This window comes from Penicillium diatomitis (assembly GCF_028827545.1).
Source record: "Penicillium diatomitis strain IBT 30728 chromosome Unknown utg000005l_segment0_segment0, whole genome shotgun sequence".
Classification (NCBI taxonomy): Eukaryota; Fungi; Ascomycota; class Eurotiomycetes; order Eurotiales; family Aspergillaceae; genus Penicillium; species Penicillium diatomitis.
In genome coordinates this window covers 843262-856312 of record NW_026623177.1, presented here as the reverse complement: position 1 = coordinate 856312, position 13051 = coordinate 843262, and the positions used below count along the sequence as shown (strand labels likewise).

General features: G+C 51.2%; 3 protein-coding genes across 3 annotated transcripts; 1 reads left to right on the top strand and 2 right to left on the bottom strand.

Moving 5' to 3' along the window:
* Positions 1-1932: 1932 nt before the first annotated feature.
* Positions 1933-6585, top strand: atrF (ABC drug exporter AtrF; the record flags this gene model as incomplete). The annotated part of the gene is made up of 1 exon (XM_056934540.1): positions 1933-6585. The coding sequence occupies one exon, from the start codon at positions 1933-1935 to the stop codon at positions 6583-6585; it is 4653 nt and encodes a 1550-aa protein (XP_056789734.1).
* Positions 6586-7398: 813 nt separating this feature from the next.
* On the bottom strand, positions 7399-9980 carry N7539_004937 (uncharacterized protein; the record flags this gene model as incomplete). Its single annotated transcript, XM_056934539.1, has 8 exons — positions 7399-7672; positions 7740-7840; positions 7898-8178; positions 8233-8293; positions 8344-8455; positions 8511-8692; positions 8749-8937; positions 8997-9980. 8 exons carry the CDS (start codon positions 9978-9980, stop codon positions 7399-7401), a joined length of 2184 nt encoding a protein of 727 aa, XP_056789733.1.
* Positions 9981-11351: 1371 nt separating this feature from the next.
* N7539_004936 (uncharacterized protein) lies at positions 11352-12987 on the bottom strand (the record flags this gene model as incomplete). Its single annotated transcript, XM_056934538.1, has 3 exons — positions 11352-12219; positions 12276-12422; positions 12515-12987. The coding sequence occupies 3 exons, from the start codon at positions 12985-12987 to the stop codon at positions 11352-11354; spliced, it is 1488 nt and encodes a 495-aa protein (XP_056789732.1).
* Positions 12988-13051: the final 64 nt, after the last annotated feature.

Here is a 13051-nt window from a genome sequence, read left to right as displayed (position 1 = left end):
CAAACCTGAACGGAACCTCATCGAAGGCATATCGAAGATGCAGGAGGAGAGTCCTGGGGTAGATAAAGCCACTACAACGCAAGCCCACACGAAATATTGTAGTCCATGCATCACTAACAATTGCCAGACTTCTTCTGGCCTCTGTCTGCGGTACATCCACACACCGCCAACTCGCATGGTTGCGCATTTTCGGTTCGTACAGGCATATTGCCTGTTCCACGACTCTCGATTCCTGCAAAGCGCAATCGCTGTCCCTTTTTCCCAGCATAAACCAGGCGTCAGCAGGCTTGAGCGCCAAATTTGCGGAAGTTAATGTGGAAGGTCTATTGCCAATTCGGGACCCCGATGGTGAGTCGGCAAAGGGGATCTGCATCCTTAATCTTCGTTGTAGGGAAAGTCGCCGAGCTTATGAGTAATCGATCAGCCCTGAATCAGGCTACCAGCGTGGTAGGGTATGTAGCGGGGTCCCGATGCGGGTGGCGCATTACTCGCGCAACAACCGAAGAGTCTGAGAATAGCCGAGAGCCTGAAAAGGATGCATACATTCTGTGATCTACAGATTAGAACTCGCGCATGTGAGGTGTCTGGCCTCTATGAGTATAAATTTGCCCAGTCACTAGCCTGGTGATTGTAGCGTCTATTATCTAGCACAGATGGCAGGAATTACTCGAGGGGTAATCGTGTTCATGGGGCTGAGCCGATGAATGTTTATGGAGCTTACGGATTCTACGAGTTGTTCCAGAATTCGAGAAGAACTGCTATCATAAGTCTTTCCCTCCACGGACAATCAAATCCAAAGAAACTGATTGTCATCAAACCGATCACAGATCCACGAGTAATTGTACATCTGTCTCGGGCACCGGCATGTGGCAGAGATCCGTCTCGAGTGATTCATTTCGCAGAGTTCTCTTGCTCCACGCTGCAGATTCGGCATGGAGTGGCCTCGTCTAGACCAGATCCGTAATTCCGCTAGTTGGACCCGCCTTGTAGTCATGAAACACTGGGCCGGAAAATCCATGAACTCATCAAGTATGACATTATTGTTGACCCGGCAGGAGCTTGGCAATCGGGGTGACAATTTCACATGCTGTGAGTGGCAGGGCTTGCTGACGGGCCCCCAACTCAGGACTGGATTAATCCCCGGTATCTAACTCCGACGAGGGAGATCGAAAAAAGGCGAAACAAAAAAAGTCTGCAGGTGGCCGATCCGCGATGGCGCTTGGGCTCCCAAGCCCTCCTTCTAAGGCACCAATTGATTCGTTCACATTGCCGGCTCCCAATTGATCTTTGGGACCCGCGAACTACCCTGAATCATGCAAAATCCACCCGGCTTGGTCCAACCTTCTGGTATTTTCTTCTCGCTGTGGGTCTGGCGCTCGAGAAGGTGGAGTTGTTGCTCCATCGTGCAGCTGCTGACGCCGCTGGTTCATAATACGGTACTCTGATTATGGAGCAGATGGCCCCTCCTATGGACGTTGGATCGTTGACTTACAAATCCAAGTCTCGGAGATAAAAGTAGGAACGTGGTCTACCAGCAACGGAGCCGTTTCATGGTGGCTATTTGTGGAAGATAAATCACTGATATGGTTGACCAGATCGGCTCCTAGCCTATCTTTTTCTTTTGAAATCTCCTTTTTAATCACCTCCATTGAAGGTTCGCGAAAGACTGAAAGACCTGGTTCCCGCAATAAGTGGCTCGGATTTAGTAATAGGGCCTCTTTTTTTTCCTTGACTTCATATACCTAAATCAGTTCTCTTCCCCTTTTCAACCTCTTTTCCATTCTTCGTTTCTTTCCTTCGCCTAATCTCGAGACTTCTGTACATGGGCGAAGGTGATCTTCTCTTCCTCATCAATACCCTTAATCTACAAGCGTTATCTATCTCGACCGCACGAAATTGACCGATAAGACGTTACCCGCATCATCAGGCAAGATGGCCTCGAACCATCAAGCCGCCGAAGCGCCTGACAGGCACGAACTCAATGCAGCTCACCCACCATTGAATGCTTCTGGCAGTCCAGAGGCGATCAACCATGCCGTCGCACCTCCAGCCGCCTCCATAACTAGCGCCTCTTCAACGGCATCCGTTGCAGAGAGCGCCGAGGGCCGCTGGGGCGAGACCACTGCCGGCGAGCCTGTCTCTCGCCGCGGTGCGAGAGAGGATTTGGAGGAGATGCGCCGTGAATTAACCCGTCTGAGTTTACATCGAACCCGATCAACTACGGCCAAAAGCGCCCGCCGCCGACAATCCCGAGCCAGCCGCAAGGATGAGGAAGCCGGGCTGGACGATGTGGACGCTGACTCGGAGACCGAGGTGGGCAGCGATTTCGACCTCAATGAATTCCTAATGGGCGGTCATCTCGAGCGACGAACGACTGCCGGCGAGCCCGCCAAAAAAGTGGGCGTCATTTTCAAAAATCTGACGGTCAAAGGCGTGCAAACGGGCGCGTCATTCGTGCGCACGCTTCCTCACGCCGTAGTGGGGACCTTCGGCCCGGATCTGTACAACGTGATTTGCCGATTTGTACCACAGTTGCGATTCGGCAAGAAGCCTCCCATCCGGGACCTGATTCATGACTTCAGTGGCGCCGTGCGCGAGGGTGAGATGATGCTGGTGCTGGGTCGTCCCGGTGCGGGCTGTTCAACGTTCTTGAAGGCTATTGCCAACGATCGTAGTGCCTTTGCCGGCGTCGAGGGCGAAGTCAGCTATGGTGGTCTCTCTGCCGAGGACCAACACAAGTACTTCCGTGGTGAAGTCAACTACAACCAGGAGGATGACCAGCACTTCCCGACCCTCACGGTATGGCAGACTCTCAAGTTCTCTTTGGCCAACAAGACCCGCAAACATGACCGTGAGAGCATCCCGGTCATCATTGATGCGCTCCTCAAGATGTTCGGTATCAGCCACACGAAAAACACCTTGGTGGGCAACGAGTATGTCCGGGGTGTCTCAGGTGGCGAGCGGAAACGTGTCAGTATCGCCGAGACGCTGGCGACAAAGTCGACCGTCGTCTGTTGGGATAACTCCACTCGTGGCCTGGACGCGAGCACCGCTTTGGACTATGCCAAGTCGTTGCGCATCATGACTGATGTGAGCAAGCGAACCACGTTGGTAACTTTGTACCAGGCCGGGGAGAGCATCTACGAGCTTATGGACAAGGTTATGGTCATTGATGAAGGCCGAATGCTGTATCAAGGGCCTGCCAATGAGGCTCGCCAGTACTTCATCGACCTGGGCTTCTATTGCCCACCCCAGTCTACCACTGCCGACTTCCTCACCTCGCTCTGTGACCCCAATGCTCGCCAATTCCAACCCGGTCGAGAAGCCTCGACTCCCAAGACGGCTGCTGCGTTAGAACAGGTCTTCCGGCAGAGCAAGTCGTACCGATACATCGCCGATGACATCTCCAGATACGAGACACGCCTCCACGAGACGCAGCAGCAGGATACCCGAACTTTCGAAAAGACGGTCGCTCAATCCAAAAGTAAGACTGTCTCCAAGAAGTCCCCGTACACGGTTTCCTTGGTGCGACAGGTCACAGCTTGTGTCAAGCGCGAGTTCTGGTTGCTGTGGGGTAACAAGACTTCGCTCTATACCAAATTCTTCATCATCATCTCAAACGGACTGATTGTCTCTTCCCTCTTCTACGGAGAATCGCTGGATACCTCCGGTGCTTTCTCTCGTGGTGGTGCTCTGTTCTTCTCTATTCTGTTCCTTGGCTGGCTTCAGTTGACTGAGCTGATGCCCGCCGTCTCCGGCCGGGCCATTGTTGCTCGACACAAGGATTATGCTTTCTACCGTCCCTCGGCAGTCTCCATCGCCCGCGTGGTGGTCGACTTCCCTGCTATTCTCGCCATGGTCGTGCCATTTGCGATCATCATGTACTTTATGACCGGTCTGGATGTTACGGCCTCCAAGTTCTTCATCTACTTCTTGTTCGTGTACATCACCACCTTCTGCATCACCTCGATGTACCGAATGTTCGCCGCTCTCTCGCCAACAATCGATGACGCCGTGCGTTTTGCAGGTATTGCGCTCAACCTGCTTGTCCTTTTTGTCGGCTATGTGATTCCGAAACAGACTCTCATCAACGACTCGATCTGGTTCGGATGGCTCTTCTACGTCAATCCTATTTCATACAGTTATGAAGCTGTACTGACCAATGAGTTTGCTGATCGGAGCATGGAGTGTGCGCCATCTCAACTGGTTCCTCAGGGCCCCGGTGTTGTTGCTGGCTACCAGGGCTGCGCTTTGACGGGTGCTCCCTTTGGCCAGACGACGGTTCCCGGAAGCCAGTATTTGCAGACCAACTTCCAGTTCACACGCTCTCATCTCTGGCGTAACTTTGGAGTTGTTATCGCGTTCACTGTTCTATATATCTTGGTTACTATCTGGGCTGTTGAGTACCTTTCCTTTGTGGGCGGCGGCGGCGGTGCCTTGGTCTTCAAGAAGTCCAAGCGCTCAAAGCAAGTCGCGAAGCAAATCTCGGCAAGCAACGATGAAGAGAAGGTCGCGGACGCTAACGATAGCGCCGCTCTTTCTCGCGGTGAGGCCAACTCAGCTTCCAACGACGAAACTTTCAATCGTCTGTCCTCCAGCGAGCGCTGTTTCACCTGGTCCGACGTTGAATATACCGTTCCTTATGGCAATGGCACCCGCAAACTCCTCAACAACGTGAATGGTTACGCTAAGCCTGGCGTCATGATTGCTTTGATGGGCGCCTCCGGTGCTGGAAAGACTACTCTACTCAACACTCTCGCGCAGCGTCAGAAGATGGGTGTCGTCAAGGGTGACATGCTTGTGGATGGCCATCCTCTGGGTGCTGACTTCCAGCGTGGTACTGGTTTCTGTGAACAGATGGACTTGCACGACATGACCTCCACTATTCGGGAGGCATTTGAGTTCTCCGCCCTTCTTCGTCAAGATCGCGACACTCCCCGCCAGGAGAAGATTGACTACGTCAACCGTATCATCGACCTGTTGGAACTTGAGGAAATTCAAGACGCCATCATTGGATCTTTGAATGTTGAGCAGAAGAAGCGTGTGACCATCGGTGTCGAGCTGGCTGCCAAACCTAGTTTGCTTCTCTTCCTTGACGAGCCCACATCTGGTCTTGACAGTCAAGCTGCGTTCTCGATTGTTCGTTTCCTCAAGAAACTGTCTCAGGCCGGTCAAGCCATTGTTTGCACCATTCATCAGCCCTCGTCGATGCTTATTCAGCAGTTCGACATGATCCTCGCCCTGAACCCCGGCGGTAACACCTTCTACTTTGGTCCTGTCGGCCAGGATGGCTCAGCTGTCACTAAGTACTTTGCCGAGCGTGGCGTGCAGTGCCCTCCTTCAAAGAACGTGGCCGAGTTCATTCTCGAAACCGCCGCCAAGCCCACGCAACGCGAAGGCAAGACAATCGACTGGAATGAGGAATGGCGAAACTCTGCCGAGAACAAGGAGATGCTTGCGGAGATTGATCGAATCAGGACCGAACGAAGCAAGATCCCCGTGGAGGAGTCCGGCACTTCTCAATATGAGTTTGCCGCTCCGACTACCCTTCAAGCTCAACTTCTCACTAAGCGAATGTTCTTGCAGTACTGGCGTGATCCCAGCTACTACTATGGTAAGCTTTTCGTCAGTGTCATCATCGGTATCTTCAACGGCTTCACTTTCTACATGCTGCCCCGGACTGTGGCTTCCATGCAGGACCGCATGTTCTCAGCCTTCCTGATCATTCTCATTCCACCCATCATCATGAACTCGGTGGTCCCCAAATTTTACATCAACCGCGCTCTTTGGGAAGCCCGCGAGTACCCGTCTCGTATCTACGGTTGGGTTGCCTTTGCTACTGCAAACGTCGTCTGTGAGATCCCAGCTGCCATCGTCACTGGTCTCGTCTACTGGCTGCTGTGGTACTATCCCGTCGGCCTGCCCACGGACTCGTCCTCTGCCGGCTACGTCTTCCTCATGTCGATGCTGTTCTTCCTCTTCCAGGCATCTTGGGGTCAGTGGATTTGTGCCTTTGCGCCCTCATTCACCGTCATTTCCAATGTGCTGCCCTTCTTCTTCGTCATGGTCAACTTGTTCAACGGTATTGTCCGCCCCTACGCAGACTACCCTGTCTTCTGGAAGTACTGGATGTACTACGTCAACCCGGTCACTTGGTGGCTCCGCGGCGTTCTCTCCGTCGTTCTCCCTGGAGTCGAAATCGAGTGTAGCTCCGCGGAGACAACTCGCTTCGATCCACCATCTGGACAAACCTGCGGTCAGTACGCAGGCAACTTTGTCAACAACATCGCCCAGGCCGGCTATCTAGTCGATGCCTCTGCCACGCAAAACTGCCAGTACTGCCCTTACAAAACCGGCGCAGAGTACATGAAGAATCTGAACGTGCACGAAGGCGACAAGTGGCGCTGCTTCGGCATCTTCTTGGCCTTTGTGATCATCAACTGGCTCCTGGTATACTTCTTCATCTACACTGTTCGTGTTCGCGGTTGGAGTTTCGGCTTCGGCTACGTCTTTGGCTTGGCAGGAACTGTGGTCGAAAAGATCAAGGGTCTCTTCAAGCGTAAGGACAAGAACGAGTCCCAGTGAAGAAAAAAAAAAAAGTTGCCATCGATGACTCGCCTCTACTTGCTTGTTCTTCAAGCACTGAATTTTTTCCATTTCCAATCCCTTTGCATTCCTGTCCACGTTCTCAACATGGCCAGTCTTCTTTTTACTTAATTTCTTTTTTTTTTCTCTGGGATGGGTTCATGTGTTGCTGATGCAATATGAACGAATTTACACATGGAGCGTTGTCTGATTTTTGTTTGATCGTGATGCATTTTTGATTATCATTCTTTGCGCGTTGGCTTCTCCATCTAGATTTCCCCAGCTTTGAAGCGCCGTGGAAAGGGGCTTCCAGAGTATATATCATATTTGAAAAATGGCAAAAAGTCTGAATCAAATTAAGGTACAAACCTATCATGACTTCACTTTGCGTAGGTACTGAGTGGCCGTCAGCATGAAATGGATCTTCTACTTTTACCGACAAGAATGGATTTTCACCAATCGCTTTGTGGTTCCATTATCCCACCAACCTCACCTCCATGGTTGAATCTTGTTTTTCATGGACTCACTTGTACCTGTGAAATTGAGTGGGCCTGTAGCGAAGTTCACAACTAGCTCATGTTTCAATGTAACCATAGTCGAAGCGCTACTCGCCGTGTTAATTGATTTCTGATAGAAGAAGCGGTTCGTAAGACAGAATTCTCAGATCTTCTTCGGTTTGCTAACAATTCTCTGAAACGTGAGGGCCACATCCCAAGATTCCCCTAAAAAAAGGCAACGCATGTATGGGTGAGATCTTTTCAAACCATGCACTCGTGCGATGCAGTAATTCAGCAATGCATCTTCTCAAATCATTCAGTCGTGGAAAAACCATGGCGGGCGGCTCTCAGTCAAGTCAGCTCCGGGTATCTTCAGAGGGACAGGCACGGTGTCGTGAAAGACTTTGACAGGAAGAGATTGTGCCTCAAATTGAGACTTTGAGATTGTGTCAGATACTGCACCCTTGGTGTCAATGACGCTGGATGCAGATTCAGTGCTGGCAGCTGTAACAGGTACGATGACCCCACACTCCCAGTTGCGGCAGTTGAGTTTTGGATGGCCCGAAGAGCGATCTTTCACCAATTTTCCCCTTCGCTCAATCGTCAGCAAACAAGGAAGACAAGAGCACAGGCTTGGAACATTAGCGGCATACTCACCAGGCACTTTCTGAAATATTTGCGCTTCCGACGTAAGCCCAGCCCTTGCACTCTCTGCCATCAGACATCTTGAAAGGCTCAGAAGGCCACACATACATGAGCTAAAGCCACACATTAACTTGTCAGCTTCTCTCGAGACATCCATTGGGAGAACCAACCTTGTTGTGCATCAGAACTCTGCGCTCACTCACGCAGTCCTTGAGCACCCCTCGAGGAAACTTGGCACCGAGCCACCATCGCGACGAGAAACATATGGTGCCTGCAGTTCGATCGGGGTCGGCGTGCGCAAGACGCACAGTCTGGTCTGAGGGGAAATAGACGTGAAAGCGATCTTTCCATTCATTGCCCATACGCAGCATCTCCTTGCGTTGAGGATCATGCGTTTGAGTGCTTGACTCTCGTGTGTAACGAAGATTGTAATCCGTCATGCCGTCATCACCTGTGTTACATTAGATCAGTCTGACGGTTAGTCCTGCTTGCAGAGCAAGTTTACCTTTTGCGGCAAGATAGATGGCTCGCAGGAAGTCATCATTCAACGATCCGATTGACGATGTCTGCAAAAATCAGTACCTAGTCGACTCCACTATGTCAAAACTCAACTTACAACATAAGAAATATTGATCGGCCCGGGTGGCTGTAAGCCCAACTGTGTTATTGCGCGACCAAGCCCACAGTAGCCTGACCGCGTCCATGCCTCGCCAACGCGTGATCCGCCTCTGATGTCACATCAGTCCCTATCTGTGAATGAAAGACGCGACAGCGACTACTCACATCGTATGAACAAAAGCGTAGCGGGCGGTCTCCGTAAAGTCGAATTCATTGAGAGCTTTGACTGCATCTTCACGAAGTGTAGAAGCTCTCAAGAAATAGACCAACTCTTCTTTGAATGCAGTATCCAGATTCCTGCCTTGATAACCGGCAGTGATTCTAGGCAGATCAATCAAGAAGACGGTCTGCAGAAGAGTGGTCAGTCGTCAGAAGCTTGAGAGCTTGGGGGTTCGGTACTGACATTTTCCATCAAACCATTCTCACCCCAGTCTGTCCGCGTTAGATTTGCCGTGGGAACGGCGATTCGCAGATGAGTGGGATGATAGAAAAGCATTAACTTTGAATGCATGTTATTGACTTGCGCCTCCATAGGTGGGAAACACAGATCGAGATTGTGCATCGAGGCTGTTTCTTCTCGATATTGCTTGCGCTATTGACCTGAGCTTAGAATTTTTGCTTCCATGTCTCAACAATACACTTTTCACTTACAGTAGCCTCCTCCTTAGCCCCCATCATCAAGATGAATTTGGTTGTCCTTGAGTTGAACTTTGTGAACAACCAATCCATGTCCCACAAGAAAGAGCTGAGTACAGCAACCTTCAGATCCTCTCTCTGGAATACTTCCTCCATGGTGATATCATCATTTGACCGAGGAACGAAAGCGACATAGGTTTTCTTGACCACGCCATATGGGAACTGAATGGCAGGGCGAGGCTTTGGTTGCAGTGAACCGACTGGCTTCTTGACGGAGCTGATATTGGCAAGTCCCCCAGTCCGTGAAGAAGCGAGCTCTGCTGCCAAGGCATGCGTAGGGCCATCGCCTGGATCCACACGAGCTGTCTTTGAAGATGGCTGAAATGAGGGAGGGGAAGACCCAGCTTTACGCTTTGCTAGGCGTGCGAGACGCTCCTGCTCCATCTGCTTTCTGTCAATACCGAGCCCTCCTGGCTTCTGAGCAACTTCAGTTTCAAGGGTACTTTTTTTCAAGCCGTCGTCTGCATGAAGACCGGAAGAAAGAATTTCGGCTGTTGAATTTTTCGAATCTTGCCGGGAACTTTCCAATGACATGGCGATTGCTTGTTTCAGTTCGTCGTCGCTTTCATTGTCGGACACTTCCTGTGGGATATCCTCATCGGTATTCGAGCCCACAGTCGATCTAGATTTCGGGAAGATTTCTTTCACCTCTGAGTCGGAGTCAGAATCGTAGGTCAGGTCCACAACTTTGTCCTCAACCGGCGTGGATGGTCTAGATGCTTTGGATGTCCTCTGTGGGCTAATTTTACTGGCCTGGTTCTCCTTGGGCTGTTCACTCTTGAATTTGTCGCTCCCTTTAGACAGGCTGTGAGGGCTTTCCTTGGTCTTTTCTGACGATACTTTGCGGGATGTGGAGCTGGATTCTTGCTTTTGATAATCCTCAAGCGAGGCGGCGATGGCCGCAGCCAGCATCTGCTGCTCAAGCGCTGACGCGTCCATTGAGAGGGTTATGTACGGTGTTAAACGTGCGGCCCAGTCGGTTATGAAGAGATTTTCAGGCAGTTGAAGGGAGAAAGAAGATTCAACTGATGGAACTTTCAGTTGCTGGATTCAAGGTTGGTTGGTTGGTTGGTTGCTATGTTGACAAAGCCAAGGAATCGGGATGGGAGCAGGTGTTCGCCACAACAAAGCCTTGCAGAGCCCCGACAAGTTGAATGATAATCAAAGATCAAGACAACACCTAATTGTTGCGTAATTTCATGGAGCGGTAAACATCAGCATAGCGACTGTTGCCATATGTAACTTTAATGAAGCTCCTTCACAATTGGACGGATTCAAGGACCTCGCTGTCGATGGATCGGCACTAGTCAGGGATGTGCAGCAGATAGTCACGTGATAAAGACGCGCTGAGGTACTGTAAAAGTGTACATGCCTATGTAGTTGCCTACATTGATGGGGACTGAAAATAAATACGGATCGTTGCGAAGACATACAGCATACAACAATGAACCAATACTCAGTGTGCAATCAGGGATCTGCAATAAGATGATCCAATTGTAGGTCTATGATTTTCCATTGACAGGTGCTACCAGAGTCCCTCGCAAAGTCTCCCGTAAATACCTCCTGCAAGACTCACGGAAAGGTCCTCGGAAAGACCGTCGCAAAAGCTATTTGCCAACAGCGGAAGATACTCAAAGGATATTGTCTCTACTATGTACTATCTAGGTACGTGGTACCGCAGGCGCAGGGCACAGACACTGAGACAGTGACCTTTAAAGACTGGGCAAGGTTGAAGTACTAGGGCTGTATGCAGCATAGTACACGCTCCAGCTCTATCGGAACTATATCCCACGACCTGCCAAGTTCGAAGTGACCTCGATAGGCGATCTTTTTCCAGCCCGGTAGTATGCTGCTTACTTACCTCACTGGACTGAGACTCAATGCCGCCGCGGTGGCCTCTCATAGCCGCCATACGGGCGGGTCCGATTCCTAGATAGTCTGCCAACACTCGGGCAACAGATATACAATAAACAGTGTGGTGGATATACGGAGGCAACATCTACACGCATAGGTACCAATTCTCAGATCCGTCCAGCAGGAGAACTAAAAATGTAAATGAAGTCATCCATCATCCATTCGTGTCGGGAAGTAAGCTCATAGTGTCTAAGTACAGTGTACTGTATATTATGTACAAAATCAACGTGTGGGTTCCACTCATGTGCTTTTTATCCCAAAAACATAGTGTCTGACTCTGCGCAGGTGATGTCTGCGGATACCTGATGTGTTGACCACTTGAAGTGAATCATGCTTGATCAATTGCGAAGAAGCGAGTATCGTCCAAGCCAAGCGACGATGGTACACTTAATTCGATCAAGCAAACTTGACAGTGACCACACTATGAGCGGGAATATTCACCTTGATGCTGGAGTGATCGTTAGTGCGAGTATGCTCCACGGGGGTCTTCTCGATCTTGTGGTCATTGTCGGTCAGCCAGGCCTTGGCACTGCTGCCAGCCTGGTGGGGAGGGACCAAGATCTCAGTGGATTGACTCGCGGCCCCGGTGTTGGTGAACACGACAATGACAGACTTGTCCTTGTTTTGGAAAGCCGCGGTAATCACGTTCGCGAGCTTGTCAGTACCCTCAATGGCGACACGGTAAGCATCAGGGCGGATGAAGCGAGAGAACATGCTGAACGCGTAAAAGATTCCAGATGGGAGAATGGTCTTCTGGTCAGGACCGGTGACATCGAGCAGGTGGCTGGCCGACTGCTGCTGGTTGATCTCGAAGCCTTCCCAGAAAAGGTAAGCGTTCAGATTGGCATCGACCAAGCCCTTGGCAATCTTAATAGCCCAGGCAAGTCCCTCGTTGACATTGCCAGTGCTGTACCATGTGGGCACGAATCGACCACTGCTGGTCTCCACACCAGCCTCGGAGATCCAGGTGGGCAAAATTGTATCGAGGGGATAGGTAGCGTCACTGGAGTACATGTGCGAGGTGATGACGTCGAGATCACGCTGCATGCCGGCGGCGACCAGGGCCTTGGTATACTCGGCCTGCTTGTCCCAGCCGGTGGCATCGCAGCATGTGAGGCTCACGTCCAATTTGGCATGGTCGACCGTCTTGCGGAGGATGGGAATAAAGTCAATGGCTTCGCTGGCATTGTCACTGATCTGCATGTTGGAATAAGAGGGCCTGTTAGACGCCAGGGCGACCGGGTCAGCTTCTTCAAATTCATTTCTTTTTCGATGTGTCTCATCACGTCCCTCCCGGGGTGTGCGCTCGTTGCGACTTACTTGAAATCGGGTTCGTTCAAGAATCCCAGGTGAGTAATGTCGATACCCTCCTTCTTGTAGAACTCGACGTATTGAACAAGGTAGTCCGCATAGGCTTGTCTCCAGTCTCCGGAGGCGCATTCATGACCGGGAGTACCGCAGAGGAATCTAGGTGTTCGAGTATCGCGTCAGCAATTGATAAACACGTAACGGAACAGCATATTCTTGGATCAACGTCCATGGGTCATACGTGCACTTACCCTGGCTTAGCCTCGTCTCCACTGGTCTTCATGAAGCCCGGTGCACTCCATGCATCGGCATAGATCGTCTTCACACCGTAGCTTCGGGCCTGCTTGGTGAACCAGACCTGGCCCTCATCCCAGCCATCCCAGCGGTACTGAGGAGTGGAGGAAGGAGAGCCTGGGCTGCTTGGCTCAATTGTGTAATTGGAAGATGAGGGAATCCAATTGCGGATGATGCTGAAACCAGCGCCATTCTTCTTGTCGAAGAAGAGATCGAGCGCCGCCTTTGACAGCTGGGGGTCTGCCGCCTGAAATTCGGCCGCGCGAGTGAAAGCTTGTGAGAATCCAAAGCCGTCGATCTTTTGCAGCTTAGAGTCGGTCTTGATGGTGATGGCATCGGCCTTGGGGGCCGAACAGGACGCGACACCAGCCAAGCTTGGCACAGTCAGGCCGAGTAGCCCGAGGGCGTGATATGTTGATGAAGTCCTCATTTTGGTATGGTGGTCAATCGACAGCAGCACACTGAGATGAATGGATTGTATTCGACCGCGCAAA